This window comes from Octopus bimaculoides, chromosome 11, assembly GCF_046866305.1.
Source record: "Octopus bimaculoides isolate indiv1 chromosome 11, ASM4686630v1, whole genome shotgun sequence".
NCBI lineage: Eukaryota > Metazoa > Mollusca > Cephalopoda > Octopoda > Octopodidae > Octopus > Octopus bimaculoides.
Window position 1 is genome coordinate 77,790,347 of NC_142938.1, and position 23,217 is coordinate 77,813,563.

At 34.7% G+C, this 23,217-nt stretch overlaps 1 protein-coding gene across 1 annotated transcript in view; it reads left to right on the forward strand.

Moving 5' to 3' along the window:
* Positions 1-23,217, forward strand: part of LOC106883236 (protein MON2 homolog) — a 704,123-nt gene that overhangs the window by 317,744 nt on the left and 363,162 nt on the right. The window contains exon 19 of the mRNA XM_089360635.1: positions 2,249-2,350. Coding sequence (XP_089216761.1) covers positions 2,249-2,350 — 102 coding nt within the window. The remainder of the gene's footprint in view (positions 1-2,248; positions 2,351-23,217) is intronic.

Consider the following 23,217-nt stretch of genomic DNA (forward strand, 5'->3'; position numbering starts at 1 on the left):
ATAATAATAATAATAATAACAACAACAATAACAATAATAATAATAATAATAATAATAATAATGATAATAATAACAACGAAAAATACCTTAGGAATGAGAATCCAGGTTTAAAATTTCCCCAAGACACCTGTTGAAGGCTGGAAGGTATATCAGCCGAAACGTGTTAACAACAAACAAGATGAGGACAAATATCCATCAAATGTAAATAATGTAAACAATGTAGTTTGGTATATTATCACTTAACATGTTACAACTAATGTAATTTGTAATGCAAAACATTTCTAACATATGTGTAAATATATACGCATGTGTGAACACACACACACACACACACGTGTATATTTATGTTATGATAATAAGTATTGCTTATCTTGCATCCTTGTCTTCATTTCTCATCTTTAAAATGCCCCATCATTTACATTCATTCCTATCAATAATAATTTCTAGCTGTTTTCCTTCAACTCTGTGTCAAGCAAAGCAGCAGGATTTCTCATAGATTTCACATCTAATTTAAAGTGAAATGAAATTCAGAGAAAAGAAAAGGCAAACTAACATCCTATAATGTGAGAGTGAGTGAGCATGTGAGAGAAGGGGGGGAGAAGAAGAGAGGGCGAGAGAGAGTGTGTGTGTGTCTAATCGTAACTGTTATAAATGCTGTCATAAAGATGTTTTTCACTCAGTTCACATTATCTCTAAATCTGCAGCTTCACATATGTATTCATAGCTTTCTTAATGTTTGCTCTGAAAGGTAAATGGGGAGTGGCACCTTATGTCTTCACCTAGCTTACCTGAATTAAATGAATAGTGCATCTTGCCAATTGGCAAAATACGATGGGTGAGAATTTGCAGGTCTGCAGCAGTAGTGCAGCTTTTAATGAGTTCTCTGGGTTTTTCACCTTTTTGTTTGTTCTTTCTTTTATACATTTTTGCATAAGGTAGACATATGTCAACACCTGTTGAAACATGCAAATTGCTTTGCTTATTTCAACACAAGCACACATATATGGTTTTCAAGTACCCAAATAATTGTTTATGAATCCTGGTATGTCCAAGAAGATGCTTAACAAATTACCGTTCCTCATGCTGGTGGCACGTGAAAAGCACCATTTGAACATGGCCGATGTCAGTACCCACTGATTGGCCCCCGTGCCAGTGGCATGTAAAAAGCACCATTCGAACGTGGCTGATGCCAGTATCCCCTGTCTGGTACATGTGAGTAATCCTGTGTGGTACTGGCATCTCAACCAGGGAAAAATATTTACATCAAAGAAACTGGGCAACTGGTTCTCTGCTCCTTATGGAGTGATGTGGACCAACCAATCAGGCTGTTTATCAATGGTTGTTATGTGTTCATTCAGAATATAGAAAAGGATAAACTGATGATTTCAGTATTGGCACTATACATTAGGCAAATACAAACAAACTGATCACCTCGGGCACCAGAATCTGGAGGCACCAAAAAAGAAAGTATGTAACAAATGTAAATATTTACATTATTTACATTTGATGGATATTTGTCCTCATCTTGTTTGTTGTTATCACAACATTTCGGCTGATATACTCCCCAACCTTCATCAAGTGTCTTGGGGAAATTTCAAACCTGGGTTCTCATTCCTAAGGTATTTTACGATGTTATTATTATTATTATTATTATTATTATTATTATTCAGGTCATTGGAATTGAACTCGGAATCTTGGGGTTAGTAGCCCGTGCTCTTAACCACTACACCATATGCCCATGGGCAAACAAGATGAGGACAAATATCTGTCAATGAAGAATTGCTGTAATTTTTGGAACAATGTTTTCACAGTAACAGAAAATTGGATTACCAGAAGGTGACCTTCTGATCTAACACTGTACACTACATTCTATTGTAAGCCACTGTCCTTGATTATATTCAGTAAACAGTCATAATTGGGAGAAGACACAGATCATTGTAGAGCTAGCCTATGGTGCTTGAATACTCTCATGCCAGCACTACCGATGGTGATGATTAGAAAGACTCAACAAGAAATGCTTAATGATGATTACACCAATTTTGTTTTTCTCTTCTTTTCCTGCTCTTCCAGTTTTATTTCCTTCCAAAGAATTTTCCATTGAAGCATGTTACCCTATCACCGTATTGATTTTTGTTTCTTTCAGTTTATCTTCCCATCATGTCTGAGATTTGATAGATATAAATGATGATGCTGATGACGATGATGATGATGATGATGATGCTATATCTGTCGTTCTCTCTTTTTACAGGAACCCTCCCTGTTTGCTGTAGCTAAACTTCTTGAGACAGGACTTGTCAATTTATCCAGAGTTGAAGTTTTATGGAAGCCAGTGACTGCTCATCTTTTAGAGGTTTGCAAATCTTTCATTACTTCTCAGAACATATTATGTAAACAAGAAAGAAAAAAAAAATTAATTAGTTTTTCATGTTTAACAAAAAAAGAAAAAGAAAGATAAGAAAAAAAAGAAAACGTTGAAATAATGGAATTTTACTTTTTGCTAATTTACTGAAATATCTATCCTACAATCTAAATGTTTATTTTTCTAAATCTGTTTTTATAAAATGTTTATTTTTTTTCATTGTCTTTCAGTTGTGATATTCACTCTTGTTTTTCATAACAAACTTTTTTGAAAGTAATTTTTTTTGGACTTTTTAGTTCATCTAAACGTTGTTTACATTTCGATAAAGCTACAGTAGATATCCACTTCTTACTGTATTTAAAATTGTTTGCTAATTTCATAGTTCTTTAAAGACATTTGAAATAGAATAGCATGTACAAACCATATTTTCTGTTTCAAAAGAGAAGTAATGAAATAAAATTATGATATTTAGAAAATGCATTTATCGATGCAATTTTAATTATGTAAATGAGACATTATTCTTATTCACTTCTATATTTAAGAGATGAGGAATTATGCACTTTATTTACATTATTTACATTTGACGGATATTTGTCCTCATCTTGTTGTTAAAACATTTCGGCTGATATACCCTCCAGCCTTCATCAGGTGTCTTGGGGAAATTTCGAACCTGGGTTCTCATTCCTAAAGTATTTTTCAATATTATTATTATTATTATTATTATTATTATTATTATTATTATTATTATTCAGGTCACGAGTTCGATTCCAGGCAGTGACCTGAATAATAATAATAATAGTAATAATAATAATAATAATAATAATAATAATAATAATAACAACATCGAAAAATACCTTAGGAATGAGAACCCTGGTTCGAAATTTCCCCAAGATACTTGATGAAGGCTGGAAGGTATATCAGCTGAAACATGTTAACAACAAACAAGATGAGAATAAATATCCGTCAAATGTAAATAATGTAAATAATGTAAATTACTCTTATTGTCATATTTCTGATAACTGATGCTTTTTTATGGATTCTCTCTCAGGGTTATTTATGCTTATACTATTTTTCAAATTTCGCGTTCTTCAATAAACTTTTAGCACATGTCTATGAAATTTGCGACTATAGAAGAGATGTTGAACATTTGTGTTGAAAATATGAATAGATTCATCTTGGATTTAATGTCATGTATAAATACGTTATCTTAAGAGAATCCATTTCACGTATTCTGGAAACATTGTCACGAGGTTTGGATTATTGTTTGTGTCATGAATGCATAAATCATTTCTTCAGCTGCTTCATACTTAAACATTGTGGATAACATCGAGGTTCATCTCTACCTGCGTATTATGTATAGTAGTCTGGCATATCGCTTAGTGAATTGCAATATAATAATAACTACTATAAGTGTGGGTAGGTTGGTGGGTTAATTTTTCTAGTCATGCTTTCTGTGGCATAGAGAGAGAGAGAGAGGGAGAGAGAGAGAGAGAGAGGGAGAGGGAGAGAGAGAGAGAGGGAGAGAGAGAGGGAGAGAGTGAGCAAAAGCGATATACAGAGAGAGTTAAATGAGTTAAACTCTAAGAAGTACTGGATGATTTCACATACTAGGCTTGGTGGCAGGAGGAGAATAGGGTGTAAATGACAGTGTAGTTATGTAAGTAGCTGTTCATATGGGAAATTTTTTCTTTTAATTTTGTTTTAAGGCAAAAAGTATTTGTTTTGAACATTTGTATTTATTTCATCGTTTTTGTATAAAAAATTTGATAAAAGTAAGTGCAGGCGTGGCTGTAAGTGAAAAGAAACATTCACCTTCTTGTGGTTCTTCATGCCTGTGACGCTCTATTGTCCATAGTTTGCATAGATGCTCTAATTTTCAGTCGCAGCTCAACCATTTATTTACACTGACTCTGTAGGTTAGCACCTCAACAAGGTTTTCAGATTTGGACAGCCAGGAGTGAGGGTAAAAATGATATTTTTATCATAAAGCTATACTGTTTCAAATTTCTGTTCTGTGTTGTTTATTATCTTCTGGAGAAGTATATAAATTTGGAGAAGATATTCAATCAGTCACTTTTATTAGTTCCAGCTTAAAGACTTTGGTCATGCTGGGGCATTTTGTCTTTCTGTCTGTTTATTTGTTTATACATAGTTTCACTGCACCCAGGTACTTGAATCTTTTGCAACAGTTTGTATGTTGCTCATGTACTGAATTATTTTTATTTAAGTTAATAACAACAAACTCTGCTAAACACTCTGTATTGGTTCCAAACTAGTGAACTGTGACAATGCTAGGCCATTTCTTCTTTCTGTCCGTTTGCTTTTTATTTTTCTGTGTGTCATTTTGTTACACCATGGTCTTTTTGAGAAACTGTCTGAATGATGTGTACATTGCTCATGTTCTGCATCATTTATTTAATACTAAACTCTTTTATAAGTTTATCTGGCAGATTGTGGACATGCTGGACCTTTTCTTCTCACCGTTTGTTCTTTTGTAAGTTGGTGCATCATTCTCTTTTGAGAATCTGTGCTAGAAGTTTGTGTGTTGCTTATATACCAAATCATTTTTATTCATGTTAACATAAAACAGAATAAAAATCTAGTTTAGGACTGATGTTGTTCTCTTTTAACTTGCAGCGACCATTTCAAAGTTGTCTGTGAAATAAATCCAAAAAAGGCAACTAACATTTCTGACAAGTTCTTTTATTCTTTTACTCTTTTACTTGTTTCAGCCATTTGACTGCAGCCATGCTGGAGCACTGCCTTTATCTGAACAAATCGACCTCAGGACTTATTCTTTGTAAGCCTAGTACTCATTCTATCAGTCTATTCTGCCGAACCGCTAAGTTACAGGGACGTAAACACACCAGCATTGGTTGTCAAGCGATGGTGTGGGGACAAAGACAGACACAAACATACACACACACATGCACACACACATTAGCTTTTTTTTTAATTCTTAGTGTTGTTGCTGTTAGTTCTAGGAAGAAAGCTTTAAAAGCTATTCTTTCAACAATATGAAAAAATGATAAGGATGCAATATAAACCTTCCTCCAGTGATCGGATGGGGAGGAAAAAGAGTTACTGTAATGAAAACAAATATCAATGTACATCGCGATGCAGTTTGAAAGTAAATCATATAAAAATATGTAATGGTTCGTCTATTTGTTTGGAACAAAAGTTCAAGATTGCAATCACAAGGGTGATTTCACAGGCTATGCATTAGTATTGTTGAATCTTTGATAAAGCTTCAGTTGTTTAATTGCATAATGAGGAAACTTATTGCAGCTGAATCTGGAGCTTATAAGGAAATCATTGGATGAGAGTGATTACTTAATTACAATCCATTCTGTAAAAGAATACACACAAGTGCTGCCTTTCAAAACATGTATTCTTAGCAATTAGTTTGTGAATCTAATGCTCCAGTTGTCAAGTGTCTTGAATGTAATATCAAATGTAAGGGTTTAGATTGTAGTTGAATGAAAATGATGACTATGTGGTCATTTTGTGCATTAACTGAAGCTATAACAACTCTTATTAGGCTATGGTTGCAGACACTTCAAAGTGAATAACTACTGCACTTCCATCTGAGTTGAGTCAAATGTCATAACACAACCAGCAACAAGTACAATGTGGGTCGTCTCTTAAGAAAAATGCGGACCGGAAAATATGTGAATCTGAAAGTTGTATGAAATGTTCGATGTTTGTCACGTCTGTTCTGATTACTTGTTAAACTGAAATCATAGCAATGGAAGCAATGAGATACTTGTGTTATTTGAACCCCTGACCCATAGGCAAGGAAGACTACAACCTATCTTGTTGGTTATATTTATTTAGTGTCTTTCTGTAGGCACAGACGTGATTGTATTCTTTCTTTCATTCTTTTGTTTGTTTCAAGTTTTTTGGAGCACCTGCTCAAACGGTTTTAGTTGAATTAATCAACCTTAAGATTTATTTTTCAAGCCTTTTACTTATCCTATTGGTCTCTTTTGCCAAACCACTAAGTGACAGGGACATAAACACACCAGCATCAATTGTCAAGCGACGGCAGGAGGTCAATCACAGACACACACACATAAATATATATATATATATATATATATATATATATATATATATACATGTTAAAAGCACATATGAGCGTGGGGCGTGACCAGCCCGCTTATGACTACCCCTCTTTCATTGGGCAATAAAATTTGCTTGCAAAGACCTATTGAGGCAAGTGAAATCAAAATAATCAAAATCGCTGACGTGGCCGATGACAGCACCACCTGATTGGCACTCATGCCAGTGGAATGTTAAAAGCACATCTTAGCATGATTGTTTGCCAGGGCCACAGACTGGTTCCCATTCCAGTGGCATGTAAAATGCACCATTTGAGCGTGATTGTTGACAGCGTCACCCTACCAGGCACATGTGCTGGTGGCACGTGAAAAACAACATTCAAGCGTGGTCGTTGCCAATGCCGCTGGACTGGCTCCATAGAAACTGTGCCTCAACAGCAGGAGTCTGCTAGCCACCTCCATGTCAAACCATCCAACCCATGCCAGCATGGAAAACAGACGTTAAATGATGATGATGTGTTTGTGTATTAGTATAGCGTACTGTTTCTGTATGTGTGTGGTCACATGTTAATGTACGATTATGGTCATGTGTGTGTATGTTTGTATGCTTATGTGTGTGTATTACTGTAGTCCCACATTCTGTTTCTGTATTAGTATAGTCACATTTTTTCGTATTGTTTATTGTCATATTTGTGAATAAATCTGAATATTTGTGTTGCAAATAAAGGTTCTTTTGGAGTCAAAATAAAATCTTGAACAATTCTTTTTTTTTTTTATATTTCTATTCTTGTTTATTAAAAGACTTCGTCTATAATAACATTAATATAATAATTGAATTTATGTAGGATATAGTTTCATATTCTAAAAAGAACAGAGAGAGTATATTATCACTAAGTGAAATATATTTATTAGCAATTCCATCAAAAGAAACATCTTGCAGTATTAGCCAAAAAAAAAAAAAAGTTACAGATGTCTATATGTCTATTTAAAAGAAAGTCTTTGATATTTGAATTGTATCAACATTTCTTCAAAAATTTTGATTAAAAAAAGAAGACCATATTTTAGAAAATGGAGGTAGTTTTAACTTGTAATATTGTGAATATTTACAGATGTTTTGGGGAAATTTTTGCTAGTGTTATTATTTATAATAAATAATAAATAAATAATAATAATAATGATAATGATAATAATAATAATAATAATAATAATAATAATAATAATAATAGTAATGTAATTTACATGAAACGCTATTTTCCATATGTGTTTTAGATATTATTAAGAAATTTTGTAAGTTTGTGTGTTTGTAGTTGCAACAATGAATTTGACAACAACACAAAACACCGGAATTTGTTTTTTTTTGAAATGATGTCCTTAATTTCACGAGTTTTGGAATCTGTTCAAAAACTTTTAAAATTTACTGCTTATGCAATTTTGAGTGTTTCATCTTATAATTCCGATTTGTTGATTCGGTTGATTTTGTTTTCTTCTCTAAATATATATGTAACGTGGAGGTGCAATGGCCCAGTGTTAGGGCAGCGGACTTGCGATTGTGGAATCGTGGTTTCGATTCCCAGACTGGGCATTGTGAGTGTTTATTGAACGAAAACACCTAAAGCTCCATGAGGCTTCGGCAGGGGGTGGTGGCGAACCCTGCTGTATTTTTTTCACCACATCTTTCTCTCACTCTTTCTTCCTGTTTCTGTTGTACCAGTATTTCAAAGGGACCAGCATTGTCACACCATCGTGTGTCACGCTGGATCTCCCTGGGAACTACGTTAAGAGTACACATGTCTGTGGAGTGCTCAGCCACTTACACGTTAATTTCACAAGCAGGCTGGTCTGTTGATCGGATCAACTGGAACCTTTGTCGTCGTGACCAATGGAGTGCCACGATATATGTAGTGTGATAAAGGAACAGGAGCAGGTTTCTTGTTGCAATACATATATGTGTGCATGTGTATGCAAATGTGTTTGTGCATGTGAGTGTATGTACGAGTAAGTCTCTGTGTGTGTGTGTGTGTGTGTGTCCTTGTCTTGGCATGTGGTGATGGTTGTAAATAAGCTTGCTCCTCAAACAAGTTATGCCACATAAAATGTTGTAGATTGAACTGTGTTACTTTAAGAAATCATACTTTATGTGTGTGTGTGTAATTTATATAAATCTATTATTATTATTATTAAAACTTTTGTAATTTTGAAATGTCCACTTGTCTTTAAATATTTGTCAAGTAGTTTTCTCTCTCTCTTCTCTCAGCAACAAAGTTACTTTTCATTTTCAACTGCTTGAAAGGTCAAGCTGTTGGCAAGCACTACTCCATGTCATTGTCATCTTAACAGTAACATCATTAAAACTTCATTTCACTTCATTTCTCTATTGTTTTGTCCATTATATAGAATGTATTTCTGTTATTATTCTTAGATAGAGTCCATAGATAAAATAGTTTAAAGATTATTATTATTATTATTATTATTATTATTATTATTATTATTATTATTCAACATTTGGTAGTTTCAGACAAATTTCTACTGTATCACCTGCTACACCTCCATGTTGCTGGGGCGTGTGCAACATTGTTGTTGGGGGAATGCAAGCTCTTCCTCTGCGTCAGTTTGTTTTACTATGGGGTCTGGTTGCAATCTTTTGTAATGTATGTTGTGTGTTTGTAATGCGTTGGTTGCCGGCCTGCTGGTGGTAGTTTATTTCATTGGATATTTTTTATATAAAGTGTTTTCTGATTGTGGATTGTTTTGTTTGAGTTGTTTTTTTTTTAATTAATAGTGTCTTGCATAGAATGTGCGCTATTCCTAGCAAGGAAATGTTTTGTATAGTGTGTTGTGTTGAGGATCCAGATATAGCATCTACATTTTTGTTCATATGTTTTTTTATCATGCCCAATGCTCCAATAATTACTGGTATTGTTTTCCTCTTCATGCCCCACATCTTGAATACTTCAATTTCAAAATCTTTGTACTTTGTCAATTTCTCCACTTCTTTTTAGACAATATTTTGGTCAGAAGGCACTGTAATGTCTTTCAGTAAGCAAGTGTTTTTTTGTCAATCTTTGATTATTATGTCTGGGCAATTAGCTTTTATTTCTTTGTTAGTTTGACCAAGCCAATCTCAGATGATTGTGGCCTGCTCATTGTCTTGTACTTTGTTTGGCACATGTTTATATCATTTATTGTCAGTTTTTATGTTGTATAGTTGGTACATTGTCCAGTAGATATAAGTACTTACTCAGTCATGTATGTATATATATATGTGTGTGTATGTGTGTGTGCATATATATATATGTATGTATATATATATATATATATATATATATATATATATATATATATATATATATATATATATATATATATATATATATATATATATATATGTATTTATACATTCAGATTTGGCAAGAACTGGACAGCCAGAAATGATGTCGTTTGTTGTTGTTGTTGCTGTTGTTGTTGTTATAATGATGATCATCATCATCATCGTTAAGGCGAAAATCTGGCAGAATTGTTAGCACGTCTGGCAAAATGCTTAGCAACATTTCGTCAACCTTTACCTTTTGAGTTCAAATTCTGCTGAGGTTGGCTTTACCTTTCATCCTTGTGATAAATTAAGTACCAGTTGCATACTGGGGTTGATCAAATCGACTGACCCCTTCCTCCAAATGTTCAGGCCTTGTGCCTAGAGTAGAAAGGATTCTTCTTCTTCTTCTTCTTCTTCTTCTTCTTACTACTACTACTACTACTACTACTACTACTACTACTACTACTATTATTATTATGTTTATTATTAATTTGTTTTATACAAAGGTCTCTTATTTTCTAACTTATCTTCCTAAATCAAGTTCATTTACCATTATTCCTAAAATATTTTCTGGCAGCAGCTTTTCATTCTCCTTCTGGCTGTAAGTATTACTTCTAAATTCTTCTCGTCTGCTTTGTTGCCTCATCATAATTTCCAAGACAAGTTTGCCTTTAAGCAAGAATTGAATCTATTTAATCTATCAAATATTAATGAGACTTATAAACAGCCATTCTTACCTACGCAAAACAGCGGCAAAATTATCTAGCCCTCTCAAATAATGTTTTCTCGTTAATAATTCCAGTAATTGAAAGTGCAATCAAATATAAGTGACTTTAACTAGTTACTTTATTATGATATGTTTGTGAGGACAGTCATGGTGATGAACTTGGAAGACAGCCAGCCTGTATGTTCCACCATATTTATTTATGATTTGTATTACTATATTACACTTATACAATATTCTTTTCTACTGTCGGAACAAGGCCTGAAATTTTGGGGGAGGGAGGGCCAGTTGATTAGATTGACCCCGGTATGCAACTGGTACTTAATTTATTGACTGCGAAAGGATGAAAGGCAAAGTCGTCCTCGGCGGAATTTGAACTCAACGTAAAGACAGACGAAATGCCACTAAGCATTTTGCTTGGTGTGCTAACAATTCTGCCAACTTACTGCCTTTAATAATAATAATAATAATAATAATAATAATAATAATCTTTTCTACTCTAGGCACAAGGCCTGAAATTTTGGGAGATTGGTGGGGAGGCAGTTGATTAGATCAACACCAGTACACAACTGGTACTTAATTTATTGACTCTGAAAGGATGAAAGGCAAAGTCGACCTTGGCAGAATTTGAACTCAGAACATAAAGACAGATGAAATACCGCTAAGCATTTTGCCCGGTGTGCCAACGATTCTGTCAGCTTGCCACCATGACATTATATTATTACTCTTCTACTCTTTTACTCTTTTACATGTTTCAGTCATTTGACATATGTATGTATATGGTGAGCTTCTTTCAGTTTCTGTCTAGCAAATCCACTCACAAGGCTTTGGTCGACCCAAGGCTAAAGTAGAAGACACTTACCCAAGGTGCCACACAGTGGGACTGAACCCAGAACCATGTGGCTAGGAAGCAAGCTTCTTACCACACAGCCACTCCTGTGCCTATTATATTATATTATTAGTTTCATAAAGAAATGCTACAAGCTGGCAGAATTGTTAGCATACCGAGGAAAATGTTTAGCCGTATTTCGTTTGTCTTTATGTTCTGAGTTCAAATTCTGCTGAGGTCAACTATGAATATTTTGTTTAGTTCCAAATCCCCAAAGCTTAACAGATGATAAATGACTCACTCAATGAATTAGACACCAACCTAGAGTAATCAACATACCCAGGCATGCAGTGCTTGCGATTTGATGAAATGTGTCCTGTAGAATGAATTAGCTTAGCCTTTACAGACAACAAAATGTTTATTGCTGACAACTTGTTGCTCTTGGCTGGACTTTGGATATTAATCTGTTACCAACTCGACAAATGATAAATTGATTGGTTGGAAGGTTCCTGCTACCTGATAACTAGTGAGGTGTGAATTTGACTTTTAGAATTATCTTAGAACATGCAATTGTGTGCATGCAGTTAATGGTTTTTTTCCAGCTGAGAAAATAATTGCGCTATTCATTTTATTTAAAAGACAGGAGAGACCTTAATCTTTCTGTTACCATATTTCTGATGGAATACACAGATTTTTGTTTGAGTAATTTTTAAAGAAATGAAGAATTAAGTAAAATAACTTTATCATTATTAAACTGGTGTTTGCAACATAAATTGCCATGAAATTTTGATAGAAGGTTTTAATGTAAATTATTTTAAAACATGAAGTCTTTTCGAGTGTGATGATTTGAAAAGGGTTAAGTGGAGTTTTTCTGAAATTCACAAATACAAGCCCCCTCCTCAGCAGATTTGGTGAAGGCTTTCGGCACCTATTTTCCCTCTGTGAGTTACATGACAAAATAGATTTTGCTGTCATATAATCTCATCCCTTCACCACTGTGTTAGGAAAAAGTTGCAGTCCATGAAACAGAGAAATTGTTCTGCTCTCTTCTTCTATCCTCTCACCACTCCCCTAACCCCATTAGAAACATTAGCTTAATGTGTAATTTCTCTGAAAGTCTTAGTGGTGGTTTTAGGTTTTATTTATTTAAACTTTTTTGATATCAGCCCACCCAAGACTGTCTTTGGTTCTATTATATAAAGTGCCCATACGGAAGTAATCCAGAAAATTACTATTTTTAAATCTCACAATGAGAGATATTCAGCAACAGTACTTTGGAGTAAAGATTGTTTGCCAACATATCAAGGCAGTCCTGGTTTAGGACGAATGTTGCTGTAATTTAGCCCTAGCACACATTGTCTCCAGCTGGCTACACGACATGATCTGTGTCCTTGTATTTTTGAACAAGGGCATCTAGCACCCCTACTCAACTCAAAACAATATCTGTGTATCACGATTTCCGTGATATCTGTGTATTGTGATGAAGGGAAAGAACCCAGAAATCATGATACACAGATATTGTTTTGAGCTGAGTGGGGGTGCTAGATTCCCTTGCTTGAAAATACAAGGACACAGAACATGTCGTATGGCCAGCTGGACACGATGTCTCCTGGGGCTAAATTACACCAACATTCATCCTAAACCAGGACTGCCATGTTATGTTGGCAAATAATCTTTACTCCAATGTAATCCACTTTTAAATTTTACATCAAAAATCCATGTAAATCTATGTTCTAAAGACCTGTTGAAGAAGGATATTGTTATTTCAGTAAATTCTTCATTATTTCCAAAATTAATTGAAACAAAGCAATATATTACAATTCAAGTGTAGCTACAAAAACATTTAGAAGATTTGATATAGGTGTGGTACTGGATTAGTGTATTCATTTATTTTAATGCTAATGGATTTGTTAAATTTACATTTGCATTCATCAGGTGAGTGTAATTATGATGGTGATACACACGGATACTCAACAGCATAATAGAAAAGCCCCCAAAAAAACTAATTAAAAAGTAAAAACCAAAAATATGGATGGGTAGAGCATCTCAGTGAATGGCATTTATAAACAGTTCTCCTCTAGTTGCACCAATGCAGTATCACTTCTCCTTGTCTCTTCCAATTGAGAGAAGAATACATTAGTTTGCTGTTACCAAAGAAAAAACAAGCAATTTTAAACTGATATCATAAAGCTAGCTTCTTGTAAAACAATATATCAGTTTGTAACATTTGAAATTTTACATATTTTAGAGCTTTTACTTGCATTTATAAAGTAAAAAAAAAAAAAATTGAAGGCCCCAATTTGATATATTTCAGCCAGTCTTTATGAGAAACACTATTTGTTAAGTTTCAAATAATGTTTGTTGTGTAGTAACGAAGATTACACAAATTACACTCGTTATCTCTTAGAAATATTGTTTCATGGTGGCAAGGCTATAGAAAGGATTGACATTTTACTGTCAACAGCTTGGTATGATGCAAAGAAGATAACTACTGCTGGTGGCGGGTAGAAGAGATTAATAGTTAAATAATGCCAACAACCTCATATTTTAAGTGCTAGTGTGTCTCCTATGAAATGTCTACTTTTTCCTTTCTTCTTTGTCTCATTCTTCATAATTAATTAGTTTTCAGTGAAGATTGACCCTTTGACTCCCATTTATATTTTTTCTCCATTTTTTTTTGTGTTCCTTTAAGGTTTGATTTTTTTTGTTTTCCATTATTGATTGCTCATCTTGCTCTTCATCAACAACAACAATAATAATAAGAGTAAATTCTATAGATATTGATAGGAGATGAATTCTATAGAGTAGTCTGTGTAGTTAATTGAATCTCTGGAGCTGACCATTAATAACGATAAAAATGTTGACTCGTAGAAAGAACATCATGGTTATAAATAAACAAACCATATAATTGGTAGATGAGAGCCAAGAACAAAACAGCTTAAAAATCCTCCAACCACTTTAAGGAAACACAAAAACAAATAACTACATATGGAAGCTGTTATTAGGAAGTTGTTATCAATAAGATTTATATGGTCTATAATAGGAGTTCGTACATTGTGGCTAATTACATCTGTTCATTCTGGATTTGTACATATTTTTTTTTTCTCTAATTATCATTTCTTAAAAATCTGAATTCAAGAAGAAAATCTAAAGTAGGTCTGTTTTGTGGAAAAAACAGAAAAAAAGACCATTTTTCTTTCTTTCTACTATTTTGGATTTAACGATCTGTATTGTGTCTTTCTTAATTATGGTGTTGCTGGTGGAGCTGTGTAATTTAGAAGACTGTGTTTGGTTCTTGTACGTCTTCATCATTAGTTCATAAAAATGTGAAATAGCATTGTTATGCGCTACTTTTTATGATTTGAACTTAGAATAAAAATGATTTTGAAGGCAGTATTTTAAAATTTTCTCATTGTCAATTGTTTTAGCATGGCAGGAGTGTAAACTCTAATTACTAAACAAAAGAATCTATTTTCCAAAAAAAAAACACTTGCCAGAAGGTAAATTGAATAAGGAAAGTTGGAAGACCCTGATCTATTAGAGAGCTATTTGAGATTTAATTAAATATAAAAACACAACTAAATGCATCGATATAACGCATCGTGAATACGTTGTTCCACAGTTATGTTTTGTGCCTTTGTGTATTAAAGCAGAAAATCTTGAATTCTCCCATGCCATTACATGCTAAATATTTGACATTTCTTCTTTGATTAATTGGACACAATTCTCTGACGTTCTTTAACTTATTTGGAATTGCAATAGTGAAACTCTATGCATAGTTTGTGTGTGTGTGTGTGTATGATTAATCAAGTGTGTCTTGTTAATTAATTGTATGACCTAAGTTCTGATTGTTTCACTGCATGCCTACCTATGGTACTGAGTTGGCCAAGTTTTTAGGGTGACAGATAAAAATATTTTGCACACACACTGGTGCCACGTAAAAAGCATCCAGTCCATACTGTAAAGTGATTGGCATTTGGAAGGGCATCTAGCTGTAAAGATCATGCCAATTTAACCTGACCTGTGCTAGTGCCACATGAAAAGCACTGAGTCCATTCTGCTGAGTGATTTGTGTTAGGAAGGTCATCCAGCTGTAAAAACCCTGCCAAAACAGACAGAGTAGCATAGGGTAGTATTTCTACCTGGCCAGCTCCTGTGAACTGTCCTACCCATGCATGCATAGAAGATGGACGTTAAACAATGATTATGATAATGATACATATATATATAGGTGTGTGAGAGAGTTGGTATGTGAAAGCATGTGGTTGGATGTATAAAAAACAAAATAGATTGAAAGAAACTACAGAAGTTTAGTATTATATGGTTAAAGAATATATTTAAATAGTCATGTTGGGAAAATGTTGTAAAAATTTGTAATATGATAGTCTTGTCTTTAACAACCCTGTCTATATCTATGAGTCTTTAATGTCTAGAATTGCATGCTACATGTGTGTGAATGGCATCATGCATCACTCCTCTGTTTTTCCTTTTTACTTTTGAATGTAGATATCATTCATCACCATTTGTTCTTTAGCCTAAGAGCTTAAACTTGCACACAGATTTTTAATTTAATTTTAACAAACTGAATTATGCTCTGCATTTGTTTTGTATGGGTTTTCTAATCTTAAAAGTTAGATTGCATTTAATTTCTCTAGATGGAGCCACAAGTACCTCTCAACTAACAGGGTTATTTTTTTCTTTTCTTTCTTTCTTTTCTTTTTTGAATTCTGAAAAGTAAGGAATATAACTGATGCTTATAATTAATCAGAAGATAAACTCTATTAAGTTTCTTTTAACTTTCTTCTACAAGCAAACTTTACGAAATAACTCAACTTGTATTAGGAAAAGTGATACAAAACAAAACAACAAAAATCAAATGCATTTGAAAGAAAAAATGTTTAAGAGAAGTATATTATATTAATAAGAGTTTTTTTTTTTTTAATTGAAGAAGCTTCCGCAACTGAATTTTGGACAGTATTGTTAATTCTTGTTGTAAACTGTATGAAAGAAAGTAGTTTAATCCTCTAGTCACAGTTTATTCATTTAAATTAAAAAAAAAAAAAAAACTATACCTAGAGAACCTAGAATTTATGGTAGTGACACACACATCCAACTTTGTTGATTTAAAGGAATCAATAACCAACACAAATTATATGCCAAGAAATTGGTGAAATGTAGTCTTTGTGATAAAGAATTTCAATTTTGTCTGTGAAGAAATTTGAATGCTATACACATTAGGCTGCATGCAACTCCAGGCCTTGAGGGTAACTTGTTTTAATGACAGTAAATTATTTTGTGAAACTTTCCATCGAAACTCCTTACATATCTTACTTTTAGTATTGGGGTTTTCATCTCACAAAATTCTTAGCTGTTTACTTTTTTTAATTTAATTTGTTAGTTTTTTGTCACATTTAATCAACTCAACTGCTTTAGAGATTATTCCATTTCAAACCAAACTGCAGCAACATCTGTATGTGTGTGTACTAACTCATGAATATTCTTAGGACGTATGCTTTATGTACAATATTCAGAAGAAAAAAAGATTGCATGACCAAGAAACTTATTTATCTTTAAAATAGAGACAGTCTTTTATGGTCAGTTACCATATTTGAAGGCCTATTAGACACACCTTTTTTTACTCAAAAATGGCTTTAAAAAATCTCCCTGCGTCCACTGCACTCAATGTAGGCTCAAAACTCAATGCAGTTTCAAAACTCAATGCAAGCTGAAAACTCAATGCAAACTCAAAACTCAATCTAGGCTCCAAACTCAATGTAGGCTGGCTGTGCAGTTAAGGGCTTCTCTTTGTATCCATGCGGTTTTGGGTTCAGTGTTGTTGCATGACAATTTTCACAATTGTCATCTAAAATAATCCTGGCACCACCACCGCCTTGCAAGTGGATTTGGTAAACAGACGCATGACAAAGCTCATTTGAGGTATGTATCCATGTCTGTATATTCATGTGTGTATGTATGTGAAGGCACATGGCTTAGTGGTTAGGGCATTCAGCTCACAATCGTAAGGTCATGAGTTCAATTCCTGGCAATGTGTTGTGTCCTTGGGCAAGACACTTTATTTCATGTTGCTCCAGTCCACTCAGCTGGCAAAAATGAGTAGTACCTGTATCTCAAAGGGCCAGCTTTGTCACACTCTGTGTCATGGTGAATCTCCCTGAGAACTGCGTTATGGGTACTTGTGTCTGTGGAGTGCTCAGCCACTTGCACGTTAATCTCACGAGCAAGCTGTTCTGTTGACCATATCAGTTGAGGTCCTCATCGTCATGACTGACGGAGTGCTCCTATACCTATGTGTACTTACATTTATGCAGTGTCTGTGTATATAGCTGTAGGTATAAGCGTATTTGTTTGTGTTTGTGCATATATGTATTTATATGAACGTGTCTATATGTATGTATGTATAAATAATTATATGTGAGTATACATATGTATAGTCTTTAAAGATTTCATTAAAGATTTCCCCTGACCCACTTCTGATTATTGCAAGAAAGGGAACTTGTTGCATTGTAAATTGCAGCTTCCCTCTCATATTCATTTGTCTTTTATGGTTGCTGAAGTGAACTAAGGTGTTATAATGGAGGCAGCTGAATGCAGATCAGTTATCAGGTTCTTATACCTGAAAGGCCGTACACCAAAAGAGACTTTTGATGAGATGAAAGATGTTTATGGTGAAGATGCAACATCGTATGGCATAGTCAAGCACTGGCATCACCAGTTCAAATATCAGATATTGTTGGAAGCCACCATTTTGGAGGGTCACCACCACTTTGGAGGGTCACCACGTAACTATTTGGCAACTAGCCCAAGAAGGGAAGATAAGTGTAGGGTCTGTAGAAAAAAATCATTCCTGACCATTTGCACATGCTGACATTGTCTGCATGATGGAATCCCTGGATGCTCACACCTTTTTAGAAGCAGGAACGAGTCAGTTGCTCCCAGGCTCTTTTGGCAATGTACCAAGAAAGAGAGGAGGACTTTTTCACAGATTTATCACACAGGATAAAACATGGGTCCATCACTGTGATCCTGAGACTAAAGTCCAATCAAAGCAATAGAAGCATGATAACTCACCACCTCCAAAGAAGGCTCGTGCCCAACCCTCAGCAGGCAAGGTGATGCTCACAGTCTTTTGGGACCAACACAAAGTAATGGTAATGGATTTTCTGACAAAGGGCACCACAATTAATGGGGCATGTTACGCTTATCTGCTGCAGAAATTGCAGGATGCCATCAAAGCAGAGATGTGTGGCATGCTGATCAAAGGAGTCCACCTCCTCCAAGACAATGCCCCAGTTCATGATGTGCATGTTGCCGACATGAAACCATACTCATGGGGCTATGAAATCCTTCCTCATCCCCCTTACTCTCCCAACCTCGCACCATCTGACTTCCACCTCTTTCCAAACATGATGTCTTTTTTGAAGGGGAACACTTTTAGGATGATGATGATGAACTTATTTCTGCGATGAAGTGTTGGCTCCTGACATAACCTACTGACTTCTATAGACGAGGTCTTCATGACTGCATAAAGTGATGGGAGAATTGTGTCACCATTGATGATGGCTATGTAGAGAAGGCCTAATAATTATGCCAAGTTTTATTTATCCTAATCCTTGAGAAGTGGGTCAGGGGAAATCTTTAAAGAACATCCCTCATGTGTGTATGTGTGTGTGTATGGATGTATGTGTATGTTTGTGTCTCTTGTGTATTGCATGATGTACCAATAGTAAACAAATGTCAGTGTCCTGCGAGCAGTGTCATTTATTTGCAATCTTCCATGATATAATGTCTGGTCATTGTGCTGTTTGTGTTTGGATGTTGAGGGTAAATGTTACTTTTGTTGGAAACATGTGAGAATTGGCAAGAGATTAGCATCCTGCCAAAGAAAAATTTTACTTCAATAAACTAAACTTCACCCTACCTCTGCAAGCATGAGAAGGTGGACATTAAAAGAAAACAATGTTCATGACAGCGTTTACGATTTAGATATTATCTCTCCTGATATTCTGTTTGATTTATGTTAATGGTTGTCTCTTGATGTGAGAGAAGCAGTTCTGCAACATTTTACTGAAGAACCTGCACAAATGATTTATTTATGATGATGAAACATATGTGCTGTGCATAAGCTCACTCCCTCCATCAGATTGTTATTGATCGTACAAGCCTGTGGTGTGCTGCATGTCAGATGTGAAAGTGATTGCAGAGCAACACGTAGCAATGTGACTCCAAGTGCACATTGCACCACACGACCCGAGAATTGAACCCACCATCTCACAATTGTGAGTGCAGCACCCTAACCACCAGGTCACAACACCTATATAATTAATTTAATTAAAAACTCATATAATGTTTGGTTTTACCACTGAACTTTATTTTAAAACTAAGTTTAGTTAGTATGCCATGATTTGACAACAACTTCCACAATATTCTTTGTCATACAATATTATAATTTTATTACCCAGAAATTCTAAATTTTAAAACTTTTTCTGACTGTGATGTAAATTATTATTGTATAAATATCACAGAATTGATCACTTCTTATGTTCTTATCTATTTATTGATTTCTTCCCTTTTTTTTAAAACTTTTTTTCTAACATTGGACATATAAATTTATTTACTTTACAAAATATAATGTTTTACAGAATTTTTTTTTTAATATCTGGCACGTCAAAATGTCTTTTGTGAGAATGATTGCTTAAATTTTGCTGGTACTTTCTCTAATTTTATTTGAAAGTCTTCAGTAAATCAGATTTATTTGTGAAAATGCTACAAATAAAACCGACTTCTTTTCTTTGTTTGTATCAGAACAAATGTTAACAAGCAATATTTAATTATCGTTATCTTCTGAAAAGATTGTTGATATTCGTTTTCTTATAGAAACGATTTATTACAATTTTCACAGTTTCAATATGTATTTGCATGTATATGTATGAGTGTATATGCATGTATATATGAATGTATATTAATGCGTGTATAAGTGTGTGCGTGTGTGTGTGTGTGTATATATATATATATATATATATATATATATATATATATATACATACACACATACACACACATACATATATTTATATACACACACACATCTTTGTATAGATGTGTGTTTGTGTGTGTGTGTGTGTGTGTGTGTGTGTGAGTCTATCAGTGTGTGCATATTTAATTAGAATCTGAAGCTTCTTTGATCATTATTCTGAGTATTCACTTCCCTGATTATTCAGCAATTTGAGTTCAAATTTCCCTGAAGTCAGCTTTAATTTTCATCCCTTGGGACTTCAAGAAACAAATGCAAGTCAAGGAAGTAGATTTTACAGAATTGTAAGACCACCAGGCAGGATACCTTGCAGTGCGTGTTCCTGCATTTTGCATTCCAAAATTCTAGATCCCACAATAGTCTACCTGGGTGGCAGACTTAATCCATTGTCCAGTTGAACACCACTACTTTATGCTGGCTGTGCAGTTAAGGACACCACTACTTAACACCACAAATCAACACCCTGGATGTCTTTAGAGGAGTCCAGCCTATTGCATGCATTTGGACCAAGTTTCTAATTCCTTCCTTCCCACAAATCTCTTCTGTAGTTATTGAAGTCCCTTGTGAGAATCACTGACCTCAGTTCTGAACTCAAGGAAGTGCATTGAATTCCACTGGTATGTGTCATAAAGACTACATCATCAACATTATCATAATCACCACCATCAACAACAACATCATTATACACATTTTACCCCATTCCTGTATTGGTTGCGCTGTTCTTTTCCATTTCAAAGTCTTGCTACTTCTGTCAATTTTGAGTCATCTCCTTAAGGAGTTCCTGCTTCTTGGAGATCAGTGTTCACCTCTTCTTCCAGCTTTTATACTTTTACAGATGCCTACCACTTTGATGGTTACATATTTGTTTAAGCACGTATGTCCATAGCAGGAAAAGAATGTCTGTTTGCTTGCTTCATCTGGTTATTCTTCATCTTATATTTGCACTCAAACTCGTATTCTGCTGTTCGTATATGCTAGCATTATCCATCCTGCAGAACATGCTTACATCATTTCTTTTGAGCTTTTGAAAAATTTCTACCTTCGAAATCCATGCAGCAAAGTACTTCATACATAATTAAAAACCAATCTGCCATTTACTGCGAGAGAGAAACCTTTGATTTAGACGGGTCACATTGTACTGTGTAAGGGGATAGAAAAGGGATGAAAAGGGCAACCGAAAGAGATACGACAGCTATATCCGGGACAAGAGACTCAATGCTATACAGGAGAGATGACCGTGGCGGTCAGAAATGGTGATTGTATGAAGGAGGGGGCTGAGTAAAGTACAAAGTACAGTGATATGGTCATGTCAGAAAGTTGAATAGAAAGTGGTGTTAGAAAATTACAATTTGTAAGTCTCAGAATGAGAGATATTCAGCAACAGTACTTTGGAGTAAAAATTATTTGCCAACATAACATGGCAGTCCTGGTTTAGGACGAATGTTGCTGTAGTTTAGCCTCCAGGAGACATCGTCTCCTGCTGGCTATACGGCACCATCTGTGTCCTTATATTTTCAAACAAGGGAATCTAGCACCCCCACTCAGCTCAATACAATGTCTGTGTATCATGGTTTCTGGGTTATTTCCCTGCATCAGTGTGTAGCATGAGGGGATTGCAATAAATTGTGTCATAGTATTAAAACCTAAGTGATGCTTAGTGATGGAGATGTGAGTAGAGCTATCCACCATGGTGCTAAATTAATTTATGACTGTATTGTATAGCACCTGAGTATGCTGTTAATTAGGGAAGGAAACTAGATAGGTCTTCTCTGAGCAGTGATCAACACACTGTGAAATGGTACATTGGGAGATTCCTTCTCTCTTTTGCCTGGACATCAGCAGTATAGAAATAAAGGTGTTTACATTCTTATTTTACCCACAGTGTAGCTTTGTAATGTTTAAATATATATGTCTGTGTGTGTACTTGTGAGACAGTGAAATTTTGATTCTTATATCAACATAGAAAAGCAACTTCCGTTCACTGATAAAAGACAGACAATGGAAGATTATAAACATGAACAGAACCGAACACACAGACATACATATGAATGCAAACGCACATGCATGCACCCACACTCATGCACTCACACACATACAGAGATATACATGCGCACAAGACTTACGCCAGATGCATACACATACGTATACAGCATTTTGTGAATGTACACTATTTTAGTTTGCAGCTGAAAACGAAGTATGTTCTGAATGCAGTAAATGGAAAAAAAAAAAGAAGCATTATATATGTGTGTATGGATGTATATATGAGTCTGAATATATGGATACATACAAATACAGAGGTGTGTGCAAAAATATATATCTTTCATTTTTAATCTAAACTTGTGTGTATGTGTGTATGTTCTATGTATACTCTTTATGCCACAAGACCTACAGATACATATTTCCCCTCTGCTTAATTCAGTTGTCTGGTTATTGTTATCTAAATGACTGTATTTCCAAAGTGATCACATTGTGTATGCATATTGTCTATTGTTCTTTTCTACTCTAGGCCCAAGGCCTGAAATTTTGGAGGAGTAGGGGCAGTCAATTAGATTGACCCCAGTATGCAACTGGTACTTAAGTTATTGACCCTGAAAGGTTGAAAGGCAAAGTCTACCTCGGCGTAATTTATATATATATACACACACACACACATATATACATACATACATACATACATACATACACATACGATGGGCTTCTTTCAGTTGCCATCTACCAGATTCACTCACAAGGCTTTGTTTGGCCTGAGGCTATAGTAGAAGACACTTACCCAAGGTGCCACGCAGTGGGACTGAACCTGGAACCATGTGGTTGAGAAGCAAGCTTCTTACCACACAGCCATGCCTGTGCCTATATATATATATATATATATATATATA